Below are 22,366 nucleotides of genomic sequence, written 5' to 3' on the forward strand. Positions count from 1 at the left end.
CCCGAGAGAGCCAAAATCGGCACTCTGACACATCCATGCCTGCACCTCTTGCTTGGCATTTATCTCACACGGCTGTTTTCCTCGGTGGGACTAGGCTAGGGTGCTACTCTTTATATACCTACCAGCCCTGCCACAGCGTTTGGCACACAGTAGGAAACCCACATGAGAAGACATTGGGAGAATCCAGTGCAGCCCCTAGTCTGGGTAAGGTTCTCGGCCTAGATTTCATAAAAAGTCTCTACTGCTTTGAGGAGACAATCCAGGTCAACAGGCTATCTACAGCAGAATAAATGACATATGCACCATGTCAAGTGATGCTAAGTTGTGGCAAGGTATTTTTTGTTTGTTCACTTATTTTAAAGTATGCCTTCTGGTTGACTAGGGATCAAAGAGGAAAGAGACCCTATGGCAATCTATAGTATCTTCTTAATGGAATGCTCAGGGGAAAATCTCTGCCAACATCTGCTTTTTAATCTCCCTGCAATGACCCCCAAAAAAGTTTAAAATAAACAAACAAGGTTTGTTAAAAATGCTGGCCAGTAAAATATGGTAGTAGATTGGCAGCTCTTTGGCAAACTATTAATCTATTTCTTCATCTGTAAAATGAAATGATTGGATTAGGTGTTTTTTCTAGCTTGAAATTTGATGATTATATTTTACAAATGGAATAGCCTGACCTGTATTTTACCCTAGGTATGGAAAACTGAATAGGATTTAATTCTAGTATAAGTCCTTCACAAAGTTTTAAAAACTTGGCCACAGAACTGTAAATTCAGATACCAGCATGGTTCTAAGCATAAGATACAAAAATGAAAGAACCTGCAACCTGTATCACATAAAAGATTTCTTTCTTTTTCTTTTCTTTTTTTTGAGAGGATAATTCACAAGACTGAACAAAATGGTTTAGGGAAAAAAAGAATGGGAATCCATAATCAGTTTTTAGGAAATAGCAAGATCAACAGGCATAAAACATAAAGCCTGCAGTCTCATCCAAATTATTCCACAGAAATAACAACAGCAACAGTGTTTCCCAATTATCATATATTTATATATGCCTAATAGTACCCTTTTGATATATAAGCATGCATAAAATTGGTAGGCACATGATAACTGATTATGCTACTTAAATTATAGTTGTATTATGGTTGCTTTCCATCGTAACAAAAGTATCCTAGATTTTTTAAAAAACAAATAGTGGTCTTGAAGATAGTTATGTTGCCATCTTAAACAACTACCACTGCTTCAAATTCCAGGGATCAGAGTTTCTAAATAATCTAATTTCCTGTCTCCAAGAAAAATGTGAGCCTGTGCTTATTTTTTTTTTTTTGAGCCTGTGCTTATAACTCTCAAAAAAACCTCTAACTTAAATCACCTTGATTATTTTGGTGTTTCCGAATTTACATATTAAACACAAATTCTAATATATTAAAAAGTATCAAACAAAACAAAATGTATTCATGAACTGTAATGTTTAGAACCCAGATCAAAATTAGAGTAAAGTAGCTTATCTGATATTTCTAAAAACAAAGAAGCAAGGAACAATAAAATTTTTCTTTTAAAGATACAAAGTTTTCCATTATAGCAAACAAATTTAAGGGCCCAAGGAATTCTACCCTAGGGAAAGCAGTAGAGAGTCAAGGATAGAAACCAAAAAAATAGAAAGTAACCAAAGTTAGTTTTACAGTCTCTGTTTTTTTGAATTTAGTAATCAAACAGACACATACAGCCACAATTGTTCTACTTATATCAAAACTAATTAGTAAAATATTCTTTATTCTTACAGACCTTTCCATGAAAACACCATAATGAAAGGGTTGTAAGCACATTTTGAATTGATGTGGTTCCACTTAATATCTGGAGAGCGCAATTCCTTTACTAAATCAATATAAGTAGATGCTTGTCATATACCAATTTTTACATCTGAGGTCATCTTAGGTCAGGCCAACCTTCTTATAACTGCATCATAATATTGTTGTCTATTTGACTTCGAGTAATGTATAGAAACACTTTTAAGATTTTATTTATTTTAGAGAGAGAGTATGTGCGAACGGGGGGAGGGGAGGGAGAAGGACAAGCAGGCTATGCTGAGCACAGAGCCCGACAAGGACTCAATCCCATGACCCAAATCAAATCAAGAGTCGGCTGCCCAGCCAACTGAGCCACCCAGGCGCCCCTATACAAAACTTTTTAAATTAAGTAAGCTGAGGATAAATTAGTTTTGAAAATTTGGTATTGTTTCCTGAAATAATTGGGATTATTCTAGGATAGCACTCATTAATCTGGAGTCCTTAGATCCCTATATCTCAAAGACTCTTTCAACTCACTGAGATTTTATGCAAAATTGTAAGTACGTATGGTCAGCAACTTTTCTCAAATCCTCAAAGGAGTCTGTGACACCAAAAAAGGATTAAAAATCACTGTGTTAGCCAGTCAGAATGGCTAAAATTAACAAGTCAGGAAGCGACAGATGTTGGCGAGGATGCGGAGAAAGGGGAACCCTCCTACACTGTTGGTGGGAATGCAAGCTGGTGCCACCCCTCTGGAAAACAGTATGGAGGTTCCTCAAACAGTTGAAAATAGAGCTACCATACAATCCAGCAATTGCACTACTGGGTATTTACCCCAAAGATACAAATGTAGGGATCCGAAAGGGTACATGCACCCCGATGTTTATAGCAGCAATGTCCACAATAGCCAAACTGTAGAAAGAGCCAAGATGTCCATCGACAGATGAATGGATAAAGAAGAGGTGGTATAGATACACAAAGGAATATTACACAGCCATCCAAAGGAATGAGATCTTGCCATTTGCAATGACGTGGATGGAACTGGAGGGTGTTATCCTGTGTGAAATAAGTCAATCAGAGAAAGACATGTATCATATGACCTCACTGATAGGAGGAATTCTTAATCTCAGGAAACAAACGGAGGGTTGCTGGAGTGGTGAGGGGGTGGGAGGGACGGGGTGGCTGGGTGATAGACATTGGGGAGGGTATGTGCTATGGTGAGTGCTGTGAATTGTGCAAGACTGTTGAATCACGGATCTGTACCTCTGAAACAAATAATGCAATATATGTTAAGAGAAAAAAAAAGAAGAAGATAGCAGGAGGGGAAGAATGAAGGGGAGTAAATTGAAGGGGGAGACGAACCATGAGAGACGATGGACTCTGAAAAACAAACTGAGGGTTCTAGAGGGGAGGGGGGTGGGGGGATGGGTTAGCCTGGTGATGGGCATTAAAGAGGGCACATTCTGCGTGGAGCACTGGGTGTTATGCACAAACAATGAATCATGGAACAGTACATCAAAAACTAATGATGTAATGTATGGTGATTAACATAACAATAAAAATTTAAAATAAGAAAAAAAAATCACTGTGTTAGGGTATCTCAAAACCAGAACTGGGAATCACAAGCTTAAGGACTAAGAAGGTGAGGTCCTTTGGATATATGCCAATATCTTATAATCACAGATTTAAAGTAGTACCCCAATAAATCCTTCTTGGAAAATCAGAATTTCCTACAAAGCAGAGGTTGAGCTCTCTATTAAACCAAATAAATTCTGTGTAAAGGAGCACCTCAAACATATTGACTATAGCCATGTTTATAATTTAAGAAGCAGCAATCAAGGAGACACTGTGCTGTCTGAAAGTCAGAGGAGTAAAGGAATGGAGCATGTTATATCAAACCCAAAGCACTCAAAATAATTGACCTCATAGTATACTTAGAAATGTGATGACATAAATAAATCTGTTTCATCCTACAGTTATCTCCCAGCTATCAGAGTTACTCAGCACCACCATCACGTTCCTTACATTTATTCAATAAAGACTTATTGAGTACCTATTACATCTAAGGCACTAAGTATACTAAGGCACTACTCCCAAGAATACAGCTCTGAACTAAGGAGACAAAAATCCCTGCTCTCACAGAGCTCATATTCCACTGAGGGGACAGAGACAAGTACAAAAGTAAATATTACTGTATGTCACAGGGCAATGTTTATAAAGAAGAACAAAGCAGGGAAGGAGAATATGAGCCCAGGAGGGAACAGCAAGAGCCCTTCAGCATAGGACAGTCTAGGAAGGCCTCACTGAGAAGGTGTATTTGATACCTGGGGGTGACATCTGAGAGACTACGAGAAGAAAGTAGCTGGGGTACAAGCGGGACTCACACGCGGACGGGCCTTGGGTCGGAGGTGCGCCTGGCTTACCGGGAGGGCAACAAGGAGGGCAGAGTGACTACAGCAGAGCGAAGAAGTGAAAGGCCAGGGTGCCGGGCAGATCCTGATGGGCCTTACAGGTCGTTGTAAAGACTTTGGCTTTTGCCCCAATAACAGCATGGAAAAGAACAACGAATGCAGGTCAGAGCACGGGCTCGTAAGGCCTTTTGAAACATAAAGTTCGCAAACTGTTTCACCAATAGATTTTTGACTGGATCATCACACTGAGCAACATAGGCCCAAACAGAGTAGATATCTCAGCCTTTGACAATATTTTAGCTTTTTAGAATTCCCACTCCGTAGGACTGATTCCAGAGAAATCCACATCCTTGGAAACCTGAAAAATTGGATTACTAGTCTATCTCCTGCAAAGCAGACTGGGTGCATCTCTGTGCAACTTTGTTCTTAGATAATTTATTTGCTTTCTCTCCCCCATTATGTTTCCTTTTCTGTAAAATGGAGTAAATATCACTTGTTCTTATCTGGCTTGCGGGTATTTGTGAATCATTTTAAGCTTCTTGGAAGAAAACTACTATGTAAATTCAATGGAACATCATCAACACACTCTTCTCTAACAATACCCTGCTCTACCAATTCTGGTTCCTAACAGGACATATACAACAGTACTGTTCTCATTTATAGCATCTTTTTCCTCTACTGTACTTAGCAATCTGAAAGAAATAAGAGGGGGAAAAAAGCGCAAAAAACGTCCCAACACTTTCCAGTGAATAAAATGTAAAAGCCCTTCTATTAAAAACAAGAACAAGCAGGGGCGCCTGTGTAGCTCAGTCAGTTAAGAGTCTGACTCTTGATCTCGGCCCAGGTTGATCTCAGGGTCGTGAGTTTAAGCTCTGCGCTGGGCTCCACGGCGGGCACTGAGCTACTTAAAAAACAACAACAAAAGCCAGGAGCCCCAGAAATGTCTTTAATATTACATAAAAAGTAAACTATTGGTTCCAGCTCAGCTCATGATCTCAGGGTCATGAGACTGAGCCCTGCATGAAGCCCCACATCGAGACCCACGTTGGGCTCCATGCTCAGCACAGAGTCTGTTTAGGACTCTCTCTCCCTCTCCCACTCCTCCCTCCCCTGCTAACACTCTCTCTCTAATAAATAAATAATCTTTTTAAAAAAAGGTAAACTATGGCTAATTTTTACATAAAGAAAATTACAACACACACAAACCCTTTACTACAAAAACCAAGGAAATGTCTACCCCCAGAATCAGCTAAATAAACACTAAATAGCCTGATAGGTGTAATAGCCAGAGGTACAGCTCATTTACTGCCTCCTATTAACCACAGCAATTTATGAATTTGAATTTACAAAATATTTGCTGGATTTCCACATGAAATAAAGAACTATTATGTATACAAATCTGTTTGATGGGTGCTTATAAAATAGATACCTTCTTAACTTGAAAAATTATCATTAAACATATTCTGTAGCTTCCTTCTCTCCTCTAGGTGCCAGGCTTCTAACAACAAAGCCAAGTCAAGAGAGGCTCTGAGCTGGGACTGTAGAAGGCATGCACCTAAGATTGTTAGTGCACACAGTGGAACTATGTCTGATGGTGTACTTCTGACTCTGTTCCAGAGTCAATTATAAATTAATTGGATATTCTGCACCTCCATTAACATAAATAACTTGACGGTTGACTGTGCCTTGAATATTTATACTTATTTTAAAGGCTGGCCTCAAAACAAAATCCCAAAACTTTGAAAACTCTGCTTCCAAGGAGCCCCAACTTGTGCAAAGCAATGCATATGTTATTTCAAAATCTATGATGTCAGGTTCCTGTATTAGATAACTTACCATGGCCTGTTATAAAACAAAGAGAAAGATAATGAAAGTTGTTACATAAAAAGGTAGATAGTGATTAAATAAACATTCTGATTTACAAATATCGTTACAAATGAAACACAAATGGAAGAAACAGAAGGAATACAGAGATCATTAGAAATCAGCAGAATATAGGGTATTCTGGGTCAACCTCAGAAAACAGTACTCATCATTTTGATTCCTTTCTAGTCTGGAAATAAATGAATCATTTCTACAAAGCCCATACTGGTGTTCTGTTCATTTGTGGCATTCTTTGATGTACAGAATTTTAGAGTTGGAAAAGCTTGGGCTCTAGGGTTCAATTTCCAACTATGCCACCTACTAGCCACACGACCTTGGCAGATATAACACTTTCAGTCTCAGTTTGCTTATCTGCAAAATGTGAAGAATAAAAGTAATGTACTTCTCTCACAGAGTTATTATGAGGATGCAATGAGCTAATACATGTGAAGTGAACAGCACAAGTTTGCAATGCACTATTATATTTGAATCTCTCATTTTTACAGATGGGGAGTCTGAAGCCTAGAAAGATAAAAATCATTTTGTCCTGAATCACCATACTGCGTAGTGACAGAGTCAAAGCTAAAAGTCAAGCCCCTCGAGTCACAGTGTAGTCACTTCGTCAACTACAGTTTGCTAAAGCATCATCTCTCTGGCTTTGGCCAAATCTTTAATTATAAAGATTTCTCTCCCTCCTCAAGTAATTTATTTCAGGCCCTGACTACAAATAAAGCAAAAATGCAAAGAGAAGACAGCTACGTGTTGACTAATAGGTAAATTAAGGGGCAAGCAGAGACACTGCACGAGGGGGAATTTGTCCAGGAGGTGTTCGCTGTTAGTGGCCAAATGCTACATCACCACAGTTGCCACTGTAGGTCTGAAGCCTCAGGACAATACATCCTAATCTTGATCCTACTTTATCCTAGAGTCTAAGAAAATCCAGGACAACCCGCTAAGCAGGAAGAGCTTGACGGTCAAAGAACTGTTGACCTCTCTTGTGCAAAGCTACGATCATCTCACTCTTTTGCTTCGAGAAAAAAGATTGATTTTGAGTTGTCCTGCTGAATGACATTTATAAATAAGGAACAAGAATTGAAAAAGAAAATAGGACTGTAATCATTTACAGAAGTGGCAGCAGCAACATTACTAGAAATAATAGAAACAAACATTGACAAGAGATAAATAAACCAGAAAACTGGACAGTTAGATAAGTGCATAAGCTCTAGCATATTTTCCATATACAATGGCAGAAACCAGGAGAAAAAAAATATATTCAAATGAAAAATAAAAACAGTAAGAAGTTATAATCACTATCATTTAGTCCTTTTTATCGGACACAGACAAGGAGTTAGGAGATCTGGAAAGTTTCCTTGACATGGACTAATTGAACAAAATGTAAAGAAATATCAAATTTTCTGAAACTCTCTGGGAATTCCAGAAACCACAACAAGGTTACTATTTTTTTTTTTTAAATCACTGTTCTTGTACCTTTACATTTGCCAGTGCAGAGCATCGCCAATTTTACAAAGGCCTGACTACATCTTTGGAGACAAACTTAACCGGCAGCTAGAGTAATTCATAGGCAAAAGGATACGGAGAATTGTCTAAAATTCCTCAAGACCAGGGGCACCTGGGTGGCTCAGTTGGTTGAATGACTGCCTTCGGCTCAGGTCATGATCCTGGAGTCCCTGGATCGAGTCCCGCATCGGGCTCCCTGGTCAGCGAGGAGTCTGCTTCTCCCTCTGACCCTCCCCCCTCTCATGTACTCTCTCTCTCTCTCTCTCTCATTCTCGCTCTCTCAAATAAATAAATCTTAAAAAAAATTAAAATAAAATAAAAAATAAAATTCCTCAAGACCAGTAGAGAAGACTGCCTTCAGATCTGTGACACCAGGGTACAGCTATCAATCAAGCAAGCTGAAATGCAGCAAAGCACAACTCTAAGGGATATAAACTGCAGTTACATGGAAGGCTTGGTTAACCACAGTTGAGTAAACCTGAGCTGCACTGTAATCTGATAAGGAACAAACAGCATGGATTCTAGAAGTGTAAACCATGTGTCCCTAACACATTAGAGTTCTTTGAAAGAATTAATCAAATAGTAGATAAAGAAGAACTGGTGCATATCATCCAAAAGGTTGTTTTCGTATTTTTAAAATAAAGTCTCTCATAAGAGGCTATTAAGACAATTTGGTAGCTTTGTGGATTAAAAATTGATTAATAGGCAATAAACTAGGACCAATACTGACAGTCTCCAGCAATTATTAGGCTAGTGTACAAATTTATTAATGACCTAAAAGAAGCTTATGTGAACACAAAAAGTGAAGAAAGACTAAAAATTGCCAATGAACGCAAACCTACCCTATAATACAATATGCAAGGCCTTGCTAATAATAGATATGATGAAATTCCTCCTCACAAAGTAAAGAAACATTTTAAAAAGTCAATAGCTAAAAAAAAAAAAAAAAAAAAAAAAAGATTAGCAGGATTTACCAGAGTAAGAAAAAGGGTAGAATAAGCAAAGATATGATCAAGACAGGTAAAATAATGAATGGCAAAGAGAATGCCAGCTAGTCTCTGTTATATGCCTTTTCCTTTATGGATACACAGAGGTTTATGATAACAGAAGACAACACATTTAAAATAAAAGAGACTCTATTTTATGCAGCATATAATTAACCCACTGATGCTGCCACAGGACATTAATAAGACACAAAGCTAGTATGGCTCCCAAAGACCTCGGAAATATCAAAATATGGTTTTATAGTAAAATTACTTATGGAAAAAAATGAAAATGGAGCATATACCTCACACTTCAGAGTATCAACTAGGCAAGGTCAGCAAGAAAGTTTCCTTTCCAGTTACAGTCCAAATTATTTGTGATTTCAACTCTTAAATATTCCTAATTCCATCCTAGAGCTCAGATTAAATGAATAAATAGACTCTGATCCAAAAATTCTTTTGCCATTTTTTCCAGATACATTCTTTTTGTCTGTTTATTATTCTGAATAGCCAAGTCCTTCATTTCATCTAATTCTCCTTCCACATCATTCATCCCGGTTTCAAAATACTGCCTAAAAAGTGATCATGAAGAACCACAAAATCATATACGTAAAAATGCATGTTTGGAAGAGTTCTATAATTTGTCAAATTTTCTCATCTTTAAGTAGACAAAAATTTGAATTCATACAATACTTTGGTTCTGTTCATATCACACAATTAAAATCTGAGGCTGGATGCTGAAGTAAATCATATTTAATAACATTGTAACCTATGCCCAAGAGCTACAGCAAGAAGTGCCCTTTTATAAAATGAATTTTAATCAATAAGGAACATAATTCTAAGGAATAACACACTAGAATGCCACAGTAAAAAAGTACAGCCCTTTGGGCTCTATCTTCACCATGGGGAATGAGCAATTAATCTATGAAGAGCTATGGCCCCAGTCAGTTCATAAATTCAATACATAAAGAGTAGGCTATGAATGAATTATAGACAAAATTCACAACCTGAAAGCCTAAGAAACTGTGTCTGAAAAGCTTTGAGGGTCAATAAAAAAGGTAAATTAAATTTTTTTCAAAAATAAAATTATGTGTAGACAAGACCAAAGGAGGCAAGTTTCTACCTTGTGTCCATTTTGTAATGCAGTCCTCTCCATTTTGGGCTTAGCAATAGGGTGCTACACGTGGTATGAAGCCAGCCATGGCATTCAAGCTTGACTGAATTTTAAAAGTGACACAGTGATCAAATATGCTCCAAGGACATTCTAGAATTTCAGGGTGCTGCTGACCACTGTAACCTCCTCACAATTGTATGGTAACAGATGGTAACTAGACTTACTGTGGTGATCACTTTGTAATGCATACAATATCAAATTATGTTGTAAACCTAAAACTGAATAATGTTGTAAACCAATTTAACCTCAATAAAAAAAAAAATCAACCTCTTCAGTGTTCACTTCAAATTTAAACAGGTTATAAAGTATGATCCTCATGTCAATTAAATACAAGTCCATATATATTTAATATATCAAAAAATAGTGTACAGAATACATCACTTGCAAAGAATGGCCTTATTATGTGGATCTAAAAAGGCAATGTGATCTCAGAGTTAAAAATAAGCAGATGATCTTCTAAAATGTGGAATCTTATATGTTTTTTCTTTAGCAGAAATAAGGATTTGTTTTAGAATGCCAATAAGGCAACATCCTTAAAAGAGGAAACAAACAGAAAACTAAACAGCAGAAGCTCTTGTACGGTATTTGGTTTGAGAGACAAAAGAAGAAAAGCATAGTTCGAACAGATGGAAAGTGAAATATAATAAATTATCCTTACCTGCATTAATTTTCCTTCTGCTGGAGTTATTTCAGCAACACCAGCAAAAACACCTTCCAAAGTGAGATTCAGTTTTCCTGTGGGGTCCATTTTCAAGGGGATCACTCGGATAATAGCTTTCTGCTCTGCTGATCTTTCCGACTCCACCGCTGCTCCCAGTACCAGTCCTGTGCGTCCGAAGCCTGCCTGCAGGGTAGCCATCAGCAGCCAGGGCCAGAGGGCAGCCAGCTGCAGCTGGTGGCCACCACTCATGCTACCAGCTGCAGCAATGCACTTCGGCCAGACATACTGCTTCCACGAGCCAATTCCAAACACAGCTTCTCAGATCCAGACAAATGGAAGAAAAGAGAATTGATGCTTCGGTTTCTGAAAGCCAAGTCGTAGTTTTGGCCCTTCCTTTCTCTAAAGTATATTCCCAAGAACAGGTGGCATTCCTGATCTGTCAGGGCAGAGGGTGTTTTCAGCCCACTTCTGCTGCAGGTCTGTCATTTCCTCCCATCTTCACTGTGATTAGTAAAGGTATCACCACTTCTCTTTGGAATTTCCAACTTTGCTTGAGGTGGAATGTCACATCCCGAATCTTTAGTATGTCAGTTCACTCGGTGCTGGTCTTCCATATGCATCAAGTTGCTGAACCATTAAACCCAATGTTAATGAACAAAGCAAGGCAAAGTAAGTAACGAAAGCCATGCATCAAAGGTGAGAGTGAAAAACGCCAGCTCGGAAAATGAAGAGATGGTCCTCTTTAAGCCACAAAATTTGTCAATGGTAAAAGACTAAAGATCACAGGAAAAAAAGTGTTGTTGTTGTTGTTGTTTTTAATGGAGGAGAGGGTACGATACTTCAGGCCACACCTTGAGAGACGTCCAAAGATGCTGCAACATGTATTCACAAAAGTTTCCACATTAAACTGTATTTTAGGGCAGCCAAAGTTCCAGGCCCACTGAATTTATAATACTTTCCATGAAGTTAAATATACTGTCATTTTTAATGTTCTACCTAAATTTGCCTATAAATTAGATGCTAATTTATGTCTTCACAGATTACAGGATAATCCTGAGTATCACCTCCTTTTCCAACTTTCAAAATTAGAAGAGTACTTGAAAAGGTTAGCTTTCCAATTATTTTTCCCGGTTAAATGATATTTCTATCTTTATGTTCCGTTCTCTCCTGGGGATTCCAGCTTTTACTCTCCTGCTTGAGAATGCCAAGCGCTTTGATTTCCCATGAGATGCTTCTGGAAACTACTTTATTATCCAGATTTTATAATCTGTAATTTTCTGCGTTCTTAAGTAAAACAAAGGACTATTCCTAACACGTTTTCAAATTCCTTGAGGGGGTGGGGAATAAAAGATAGGGGGAGTAGGGAGGTGATTAGTGTACAGGCTCTAAGTAGAACATCCTGAAAAAGTAAAAATAAGCCTGAGTATAGTAGATCTGTGCTATTTCTAGGCACACTTGAGAATTTGGGTCTTTGTACAAACAAAATCTTAGTTCTAAGATATTAAAATGTGCACCCCTAAGTAAATATAAATGCACTTCAACCACAAAGCCCACCGTGTTCAGAGGTCAAGTTAAAAAAAAATCTTATAAAGTCTTCGGAATAAGTGCTGAAAAGCCAAGCAATTGAACATGAGCCTGTTATATAGATCCTTCTCTTTTGCTGAGGCAGAGGGAGAAAAATAAGAATTTCAAAAGAAATCTGCAAACCTGTTGCGCTGTCGGGCCCACCGGAATCCACGGGGGTGAAACAAATTCAATTATGCTTTTATAGGTCCTGCTCAAAAAAGGTTTCAACTGCTTAACCAAGTACAGCTCATTCTTCCACCTTCTTACTCTGCAACCAGACCAAGGGCCCCACACTGCAGGTAGGTGCCGAGAAATTCCGCAGCCTGAAAAAATAATCCATGCAGGTCAAAGGCAAACATTTACTCCAGGCTTAGAGCTACTGTTCCCAAGAATTCTAAAGAGCACTTATAGAGGATCCAAAATCATTTCTGAAATCTCCTAACAAAAGTTCTTTTTCTCCCCGAACAGCATATAAAATGATCAAATCTTGAGAGAGAAAAGGAGCAAAGTAGCAAATACACCAGCAACAATTCACTACCAGGAACACAGAAAATCCCAGAGGGAGAAAGCAGTATCTCTGAATCATGGATGGGCTTGGAAAGTTCGGAAAGATTCAAGTGCTTCCCTTCCAGAAAGACAATTCTGGATCAACTCCCTAGAGGAGGAAGCCTGTGGTTTGTAATTGGTGTTCTAGCTCTGACTCCCTCCCCTGGGACTGCAATCACGCTCTCTACCTGCTGACACAAAGTGAGGGTGGAGCAGCTAGAGGCAACCAACACCACCCCACCCCCCCACCCCCCGCCCTGCCCCGCCCCACCCCTCCTCCTGGCTGGCTGCTAGGGCCAGGGCTTCAGGGCGTGCAGTTACTGTGCCGGGCACGTTCTTTTGCTCTCTCTGCTCTCTCAGCTCCTCTACTCCCTCTATTGAGCCACAGCCAAACTGCATCCAGTTCAATGCTCAATAACTTTCTCTGGGTAAGCAAGTTACCACACGTAAATCAAGTCCACTCAAACAGATATCTAAACAGGTTCTGAACCCAAGAGAACACAAATGGTGGTATGAGGAAATAAAGAGAATAAAATAATGAAAACCCAGAACGTGAAAGAGCGGACACAAGATTTTACAAATATAATTTCAAAGGGGTTTCTGCTCTTTTCAGGTTTTAGTGTCTATAAACGGCACAATGCTAGAATAAAGTGATCCAGTGCTGTAGTCCTTATTGCTGTCTCAGGTCTGCTACCCTGGCAAAAACCCTGTCCATTTTACACATAGTTTTTCTTCAGCTTTTACTTATTTAAATCCAGTAGCTCTTTTCTAAACTGTGCCTGTATGGAGCTTTTAGATCAGGTTGATTGATATCAGAGGTCTGGAACCTATTACTTTCTTCTCACATCTTTGGAGAGTGAAATAATACTATGGATCACACCTATGCCCTCAATGTAAGATTGCAAGTAAGTCTATGTCATAAATATAAGCAAAGGGGTAAAATATATATGCTTCATAAGAAGCGTGTAAGGCAAAAAGAAAACCAATTCTTGGCCAACTACCACAATCATGAACTTTTTTAGTTACCTTGTCATTAGAATACAAAAGTTTCTAATATATGTTTCTAAAATTTGAATTTTCAAATTTACCAGATTACATTCGACTGTGTCCAGACACTTTATTTTTTACCTATTGCCAATAATCTCTCCAAACCGTATAAATGTACAACAATGTGAATGTGGTTAACACTATTGAAGTATACACTTAAACTGTTTTTACACTTAAATTTTAGTTGTGGTAAGAAGCACAGAAGATTAAAAAACGTTTTAATTGTACAAATGAGAGCATACAAATTGATCATCTGTAAAATGTGGATAACAATAATTGCATTGTAGGTTATAAAACAATGACATAATGCCTCTAGAGCAAAAAAATATGAGTGCTTTCTTTATCTTGAGCATTTTTTCCCTAAAGAAGGTTTATGGGAATAATTTTGGCATTTTGGCCTAATAACTGACATAGAGCAGAGAAATAAGCTCTAAAATAAATTCTTAATTTAGCACGTTTTCTTTATTGGTTGGACCTTAAGAACACAATGCAACTATAACCTTTACAACTCTTTTCAAAAGAATTTTTTAAAATCTCCTGTGGTTTAGTATTTTTAATTTTATATATATTGCGTAATAGCATAGCATAAATAATGTAAAATATACATTACTACATATTTGATAGAGGCAAAAACATCTTTAAACAAAAAGTGACCTACCAATGGACTTTGCCTCACCTATTCCTGCTTGAAACTTGCAAAGGAGTTAAGAGACCTAAACAAACCTAAGAGTTAATATACACACTTAGGTGAAAGAAGGAAAAAAATATAGATTTGGTTGCCCTCTCTTGAGGAAACCGCAAGATCTAGGAATGATGACAATATGTTTCATGAACCTGGGTATCCCGTGAGGTACTCAGTATCCAACCAAACAGCCCTATATAGTTTACTTCCCTGATATACTGTGTTTACTAGGTCACCAGAATTGACAAGCAAGAGATCTCTGGCCTATCCCGCAGGGGTTGATAGATCACAACTTCCAAGGGATGACATAAAGATGTCATTTCTGTGGTAATGAAATGCCCATCTCACTGATGTCTACTCTACCTAATCCTATCCATGAGAGAGATCATCCTTCAGGGTCTATTTCCACATCTGGATTGACTAAAGCTACTGAAGACTATTCATCCTTTTCCTAAAAAAAAAAAAAAAAAAAAGAAACAGGTTTCTATAAACATGTCCAAGAATTGTCCTTATCCCTAACAGCATTTTAAAGATTCAATCTCTGTTCAATCTCTTGTTCAATTGCCAATGAAAAAAAACAAAAAACAAAAACTGACACTTTTTTTAAAGTTAGATTCTTTGAAAAACAGAATACATTCTCTTTAAAATTTTGCTATTATTAATAATAGTCATGACAACTGAGGTTTCTATTGATCACCAATAAAACAGTAAAAACAAGCAAGACAAGTCCAGTTGAAACACTCACTTTATTGTTGACTGATTGAAATTTATCGTGCTTAAGGTGCTGAAATACTGAGGTGCTAGTCAGAAACCTTGTTAGCATGTGTCAGGCCCTACTGGTTAATTCACACAAAGATTTTATTTTATCTTTTGCCATTTTTCCCAAGTCAGTGATGATAGCTTTAGTTGATAGGTAGCAGGCATGTGAGTATAGCAGGAGATCCAGCTCCTTAGTCTGTTGTATTCATATATAAAAAAGTTTGGAAAGCTGATAAAGGTATTTCATTAATTAAGCCTTAAAACCACTGAAACCAAATACATGCCAAGGTTTCTGCTTGACACATGTTCCTCAAAAGATATTATTTCTTTCAACATATACAAAGCTAAAAAGGCATATTAAGGGAAGGAATGTCAGCTACACCGTTTATCAGCTTCTCAACATGACAGAGAAAAGACAAAGTTCCTTCATTTGGAAATTGAGTCTCCTCTTCACATACTCTGCCAAAATACATAGTCTGGCCAAAAGATGGAGGAGTCTTGATAATTTGTTCATCTTTTAAACCTTGCTAATAAAGGTGAATAAATGCCCATCACATGGACATCAACTAGTCTAATCAGATGGACGAAACAGGTCACTTTTCAGAACCTACTTTCTTATCTAAACTGAGTCACTGCACACCAATACAGAAATCATCCTTTTCCAAAAAACTACTATCTCTGTAACATTTCTATGGTTTGACATCATTAGAAGGCACAGTGCGATTTAAGAAATGAATTGTTACACTCACAAAGAGTAGCATAGTATTTATGTCATATCACTAAATGCCTTTTCTTTTTAATTAGTTTCATATTCTTAGGCTTTCCTTTTGTTCCTGCAATTCTTATTAGGACAACTGAAACAAAATCCAGTAAGAACGTTTTAGCCAGTTTAAAAGACTTTAAAATCAGAAAGTTTCTTGCTGTCATTGGATGAGCAAGTGAGGGATCAACCACAGAGAGTGGACACCCAAGATACCTCTCCTAAAAACCGGTCCCACAATCCTACAATTCAAATTTAGAATCCAACAGAGGGGATAAAATAAAAATGTTATGGTCTATCCCATTATCCAAAATTCTCTCAGAAGCTTAAACCAGACATAAATTATTAAAAATGTCAGAGGTACAGCTTCTGTTAAATGACTACTAATCAAGGTTTTCCCAAAATTTGCACACAAGATCTCATATAGATGAGAATTTATACAGACTGAATATAAAAAGCTAAAGCAAGAAAACAGTGTTAAATCTCTTAATGTTTTTGTTCACACATTTTCCCCTTCAAAATAAATATCTTACACATGCATCCTTTATCCTTCTATCCTGAAATATTAATAAAAATATAAAGCTTTAAAACTTTTAAATCTACCAGCATTTATAAATATAATAAACAAATTACTTTTCTTTAGAAGACATTTAAATAAGTGATATGTAACAAAACCTTCTTACCATTTATGATAATATATCATTAAAATTAAAGAAAGATATGAAAATAAAAGAATGCCCCCATTAATATAAAAGAATCAGGGGCTGTTAAGTGTGATGGATGGTCCAAGTCCGGATGCCTTGCTTTTGAAACAGAATGCTGGGTTAGGAAGTAAGAGCATTTCCTGGTTCATCACTTAGAAAATTAGCTCTTTCTCAGAGTTTCTTCCCTGGAATTCCTGACCCCTTTAGACCTGTGATCTTGGTGACCTCACATGCCTTTGTTTCTCACACAATCTTCTCTAGAAGGATCACACTGTGACTTGAAACAGATAGACTGAACTCGCCACTGGAGTTGTGCTGACTACAGTTTGAGAGTGGCAAGACGGCAAATCAGCACACACACACAGATTATTCTCCAGTACATAGATGCAGCAGTTTTTAGATGCTTCTTGACTGTAACAGAAGGCCAGGACTTTTCATTTGAAAGGGATCTGGGCAGCAAAAAGAAAAAAAGGGGGGGGTGCTGCTTGATGTTTAGTAGTTTGTCAAGGTAAATAATCTGAACTGAACAGCTGTAGTAAATACCAAAGTCCCAATTCTCAATTAACAAAATTCTCAATTAACAAAACAAAAATACTTTTTTTTTCCTTAACAGAACTGAAAAAATCCCAACAGTGTGTCATGTGCAAGGCTAGTCTGCCTCCAGCTACAGCTAGTGCACAATGTCACATTTGTCATCCATTCCTCACTCTTTTAATTCTTCCTCCTTTGGAAAGTGCTCCTGCTTGCAGGCCACATCCACCAGCAGATGAAGATCTAGAAAGAAAGAAGGTTTGTTTACTCACTCTTAGCCTCTCAGACTGTAGAGTTCGATAGATAAGTCTTCAGACAAGAACAAGTTGCTCATGTTTAAATGTAGAACTGGATCTAAAATTATATTATCTTATCGGATTCTCAGTTTTCAGTCATTCCTGTACCTCTAAAGCGCACAGATGCAGCCCAGTTAACCCAATGAGACCAGCAAAGTGTACAATTTATATCTTTTCAGTGATGTGGCTGAGCCTCTTTTCAACTGCCTTTTACTAGAAGTGAAAAATTAAGGAAAAGTGTCAAAGGGATCAAAGTGAAATATACACACACAAATGAAAATTCATTTCTTTGATACTGTAACAAAGAGTGGGTAGAATATGAAAAATATGTGGGAATATGAAAAAGTCATGCCTTCAGAAATACAATGTTAAAATAAGTAATCACTATTTTTCCAAAGTTGACTGACTCCATAAAATTTCCACTTACTGACAACACAGCTGCTCTCTTGTAGAAACACCTATCTAAACTGTCGTAAAAAAGAAACATACCCTTCATGGAAGTCAAGAGACAAATAAGGTTGGTTCACCAAGAATGTAAAGCACTAAGGGCACCTAGGTGGTGCAGTCGCTTAAGCATCTGCTCTAGGTTTCAGCTCAGGTTGTGATCTCTGGGTCTTGACCTCAGGGCCCCACCTCCGGCTCTGAGCTCAGTGCAGTCGGCTTGGGTTTCTCTCTCCCTCTCCCTTTGCCCCTCCCCACCTAAAATAAATAAATAAATCTTAAAAAAAAAATGGAAAGAACTAAAAAGTGAACCCTTAGCTTAGGTACTAGATTTTGTAATACAAAAATCTAGGATCCTGTATAGAAGCAGGGCTAAAGGGCCTGAGTAACACAGGCAGAAGTAAAGAGATCATAATGTGGCTTCTAGATTCAAGCTAATTAGTTTACAACTTCTAGAGCAACATACGTACTTCTGGTTTATAACTTCTAGACCAGGGAATGCTTTTAGGTTTGTTTTAAAGTTTACAATTTTGCTGTAGTAGCACTTGGGAATTAAACTAAACTATACAACATGAGTCCTTAATTTAATTCTAGATACAGACTTTTATCATTATATTTCTAGAACACAGCTTTTGTGGGATTGGCCTACAGACTGAGCAAGAGAGCTAATTCAATAAAATAATTCTAACATATTTGAGAAAATCCAGAAAGCATATGGAATAGTAACTAATTCTTGCCCTACTTTGTAAAAGGCAGGCCAGTCACTAGGGGTAGGTGAACTCATCTGGTGAACTACACTACAACCTATCCATAAAGAACAAGTGATTTGGGGCACCTGGATGGCTCAGTCCGTTAGGCATCTGCCTTTGGCTCAGGTTATGATCCCAGAGCCCTGGGATCGAGCCCCCGCATCAGGCTCCCTGCTCAGCAGGGAATCTGCTTGTCCCTCTCCCCCACTGCCTCCTGCTCATGCTTTCACTCTCTTTCTCTCAAATAAATAAATAAAATCTTAAAAAAGAGCAAGTGATTTATCCAGATGAGCATCTTATTTATCTTTACTTAAAATCCACTTCTTGCACATCCATGATCATAGCAGCATTATTCACAATGACCGAAGGATGGAAGCAATCCAAGTGTCCAAGGACAGATGAATGGATAAACAAAATGTGGTATATATACATACAATGGAATATTAATTAGCCTTAAAAAATTTAGGAAATTCTGACACGTTACAACATGGTTGAGCCTTGAAGATATCATGCTAATTGAAATAAGTCAGTCACAAAAAGACAAATGCTGTATAATTTCACTTATACGAGTACCCAGAGCAGTCAGATTTATAGAGACAGAAAGTGGCATAGTGGCTGCCACGGGCTGCAGGCTATTCCGGGAGTTACTGTATAATGGACACAGTTTCAGTTTAGGACAATGAAAAAAGTTCTGGAGATGGATGGTGGTGATGGTAGTGCAACAATGTGAATGTACTTCATGTCACTGAATAGTACAAAATGGTTAACATGCTAAATTTTATGTTATGTATATTTTACCACAACAGAGCCTTTTTTTTTTTTTTAAAGATTTATTTATTTATTTGACAGCGCACAAGCAGGGGGAGCAGCAGAGGGAGAGGGAGAAGCAGACTCCCCGCCGAGCAGGGAGCCCGATGTGGGGCTCGACCCCAGCACCCTGGGATCATGACCCGAGCTGAAGGCAGATGCTTAACCGACTGAGCCACCCAGGCGGCCCCAAAACAGTGCTTTTTTACAGTCTATATAACAAAAAACAGTCTTATATTTATATAACATCTTTTTTTCAAGTAAAGTACATTATTATAAGGTCAATTAATCCTGAGTAAATTGCTACAAGGAGTAAGAACCTCTACTCTAAACTATATGGTTAATAAGTAAAGCCAGTGGTTTCTCAACCTTGTTGCACATTGCAATCACCTGGGGATCTTTTAAAAAATTACTGATGCCTAGGGTTCCTACTGCCAACATTCTGATTCAGTTGGTGTGGAGTGCTACCTAGGCATCAGGATCTCTAAAAGCTGACCAAAAGATGTAGGAATAACACCTAATTATGAACATTCTCTAAACACCTCAGCTCCATATCAGAAGAAGGACAGGCCATATGGTAATAGAACATATTACAGGTAAAGGCTAGTAAAGCCACTACAGATTTCATATGGGGAGGCAAACTGAAGAATAGCAGCAATAAACCCTCTTTTTTTTTTTTCCCGGTGAACAAATGTCATTGATTTCATGCTTATTAAGACTTTATCACATTGATAGGTTCACATCATGGACAAGAACATATGACAGACAGGCTTGTTTAAAAAGGCAATAGCCAGTATGGCTCTATAACAGCCTCAGAATGAGTTATGTAAAGGAGTGTGCACAACAAACCCTCTTAACCTTAATGACTGGGCTTTAAATTAGCATTTGGCATGCAGCTTCTAATAACGAGCATCTAAACATAGTAATTTTATTAAAGTGAGCTTCTTTCATTAACAAAGCTGCCGGTCAGGGAGTTAAGAGTACAGACACCAATAAAAATACAAAAAGACATAGACTAGCCTGGTGCTACTCGAGGTTTATATGACTTCATTTAGAAGAGAAGCTTGCATACTCATCTGAGAAGGTTAAATATTTGGGGATTACAGTAGCTCAGTTGGTTTGAGAGCTGAAAGGCCTTGAGGGACAAGAGCATTGCATCTACTTGTTTGGGAATGTTAATTCCTACTGAGAGCACCCTCTAGGGCTTGGGGATTATTGTTTTAATGAAGTCTCATCCATAATCCAACAGCTACAAAATGGGAAGTCCTTTCTTAAATTTTTTTTTAAGATTTTATTTATTTATTTGAGAGAGAGAGAGAAAGCACAGAGGGAGAGTGTGAGCGAGAAGCAGGCTCCCCGGTGAGCCAAGAGCCCGATGCGGGATTCGATCCCAGCACCCTGGGATCATGACCTGAGCCAAAGGCAGACGGACTGAGCCACCCATGTGCCCCGGGAAGTCCTTTCTTTAGGAATGAATAGAACTTTGCTTGTAAACATTCACTTTCCCTTAACCAGAAAGTAAATATCCCATCAAAACAGGAGTGAGTATAGGTTTTACCATAAGATTAATCTTTGGGTATATCCAGTTTAGGGTGATATCATTACAGAATTTGGAGGAAAATGACTGAATCTAACTTTCTTTACCTCTTGGTAATTTTGATCCAAAATGTATTTCCTTAAGTTAACACGTGCTCAAAAAGCCTACACACAGCATGGCAATGACTGTGATTGACAATCTCCTTCTAACAAAACACACATCTATTAAAATCAATACAATCTCTATACTTAATCAACTTGAAGTCTCTTATTTGAAAAAAAGTCAAAGAAAGCTTGAAGTGTGAGAAGATGCCACTAGTTAAGCAGGGCAGACACATTTTCAAAATAATTCAGTAACAGAAGAGCACTGAGAAGCTCTGGAATATAGGATGCCCCTGTTCAATGGGATACTGAGCGACATAATGATATTCCAACAGTTAATGTTAGAATCATAGTATTTCAGAATTTGGAGGCAAAGGAGTCCTTAGAGGTTATTTCACGAAATTTCTTTATTTTTATCATAAACAATGTATTGTGAAAGTTGAAACCCTATTGAGGGGAGATACTCCTGTTAGTGACAGATGAAATTTAAGTGATACTTTAGGAATTTTACATTTGGTTCCTATCATTACTACTAAAATCTTGTTTAGTATCAAAATAAAAAACATTTGGTCATCTATAAGAACTAAACTAAACACTAGTCGATTTTGAGCCCTCCTCAGAAGTACCTCCTTACTCTCTTAAAGGCTTCTTCTGGTCATCAAGGATCAGAAGCTAAGAACAATGACTTTCTAAACAGGGTGCAATAGACTGTTTATCTCCCCGAAATTCATAGGTTGAAACCTAACCCCAATGTGATGGTGTTAGAAAGTGGGAACTTCGGGAGGTCATTAGGTCATGAGAGTGGAACTTTAGGAATGATATTAGTGCCCCTGTAAAAGAGATCCCAGAGAGCTCCCTCATCCCTTCTGCTGTGTGAGAGACAGCAGGAAGATCGCCATCTATGAACCAGAAAGCAGGCTCTCACCAGACACTGAATTTACTGTGCCTTGATCTTGGGTTTCTAGCCTCCAGAACTGTGAGAAAATTTTTGTTGTTTATAAGCTAGCCACTCTATAGTGTTTCTGTTATAGCAACCTGAACAGAATAAGGCACAGAGTGTCTGTACTTTTTCTGTAACGAGCCAGATAGTAAATATTTTAGGTTTTGTGGCCCATATGGCCTCAATTACAACTGCTCAGCTCTGCTGTTATAGTGTGAAAGCAGTCACAGACAATACATAAATGAATGGGTGTGGTTGTGTGTTTCAATTAAACTTTATTTATTATAGACACTGAAATTGGAATTTCTATCATTTTTATGTGACATGAAATATTCTTTTGATTTTCCTCCAGCCATTTAAAATGTAAAAACCATGCTTAGCTTGCAGGCCATATAAAAACAGGCAGTGTGCTAGATTTGGTTCACAGGCCACAGTTTACTAACTTGTTGCACTCACAGGGCTATAATTGAGAGAGATTTAACCAAAACAGATTTTATCAAATA

The 22,366-nt window shown here is 37.9% G+C and overlaps 2 protein-coding genes across 2 annotated transcripts in view; both read right to left on the reverse strand.

Annotated features, from left to right (window-relative positions):
• Positions 1-10,646, reverse strand: part of RNF43 (ring finger protein 43) — a 61,893-nt gene extending 51,247 nt beyond the window's left edge. The window contains exon 1 of the mRNA XM_028109302.2: positions 10,395-10,646. Coding sequence (XP_027965103.2) covers positions 10,395-10,646 — 252 coding nt within the window. The remainder of the gene's footprint in view (positions 1-10,394) is intronic.
• Positions 10,647-17,164: 6,518 nt separating this feature from the next.
• Positions 17,165-22,366, reverse strand: part of HSF5 (heat shock transcription factor 5) — a 42,668-nt gene continuing 37,466 nt past the window's right edge. Inside the window, exon 6 of the mRNA XM_028109037.1 lies at positions 17,165-17,235. Within this exon, the coding sequence (XP_027964838.1) occupies positions 17,165-17,235 (71 nt within the window). The remainder of the gene's footprint in view (positions 17,236-22,366) is intronic.

The sequence above is a fragment of the Eumetopias jubatus genome, unplaced genomic scaffold (genome assembly GCF_037043125.1).
Source record: "Eumetopias jubatus isolate StellerSeaLion01/CBP00866 unplaced genomic scaffold, mEumJub1_p1.0 scaffold_10, whole genome shotgun sequence".
Taxonomy (NCBI): domain Eukaryota; kingdom Metazoa; phylum Chordata; class Mammalia; order Carnivora; family Otariidae; genus Eumetopias; species Eumetopias jubatus.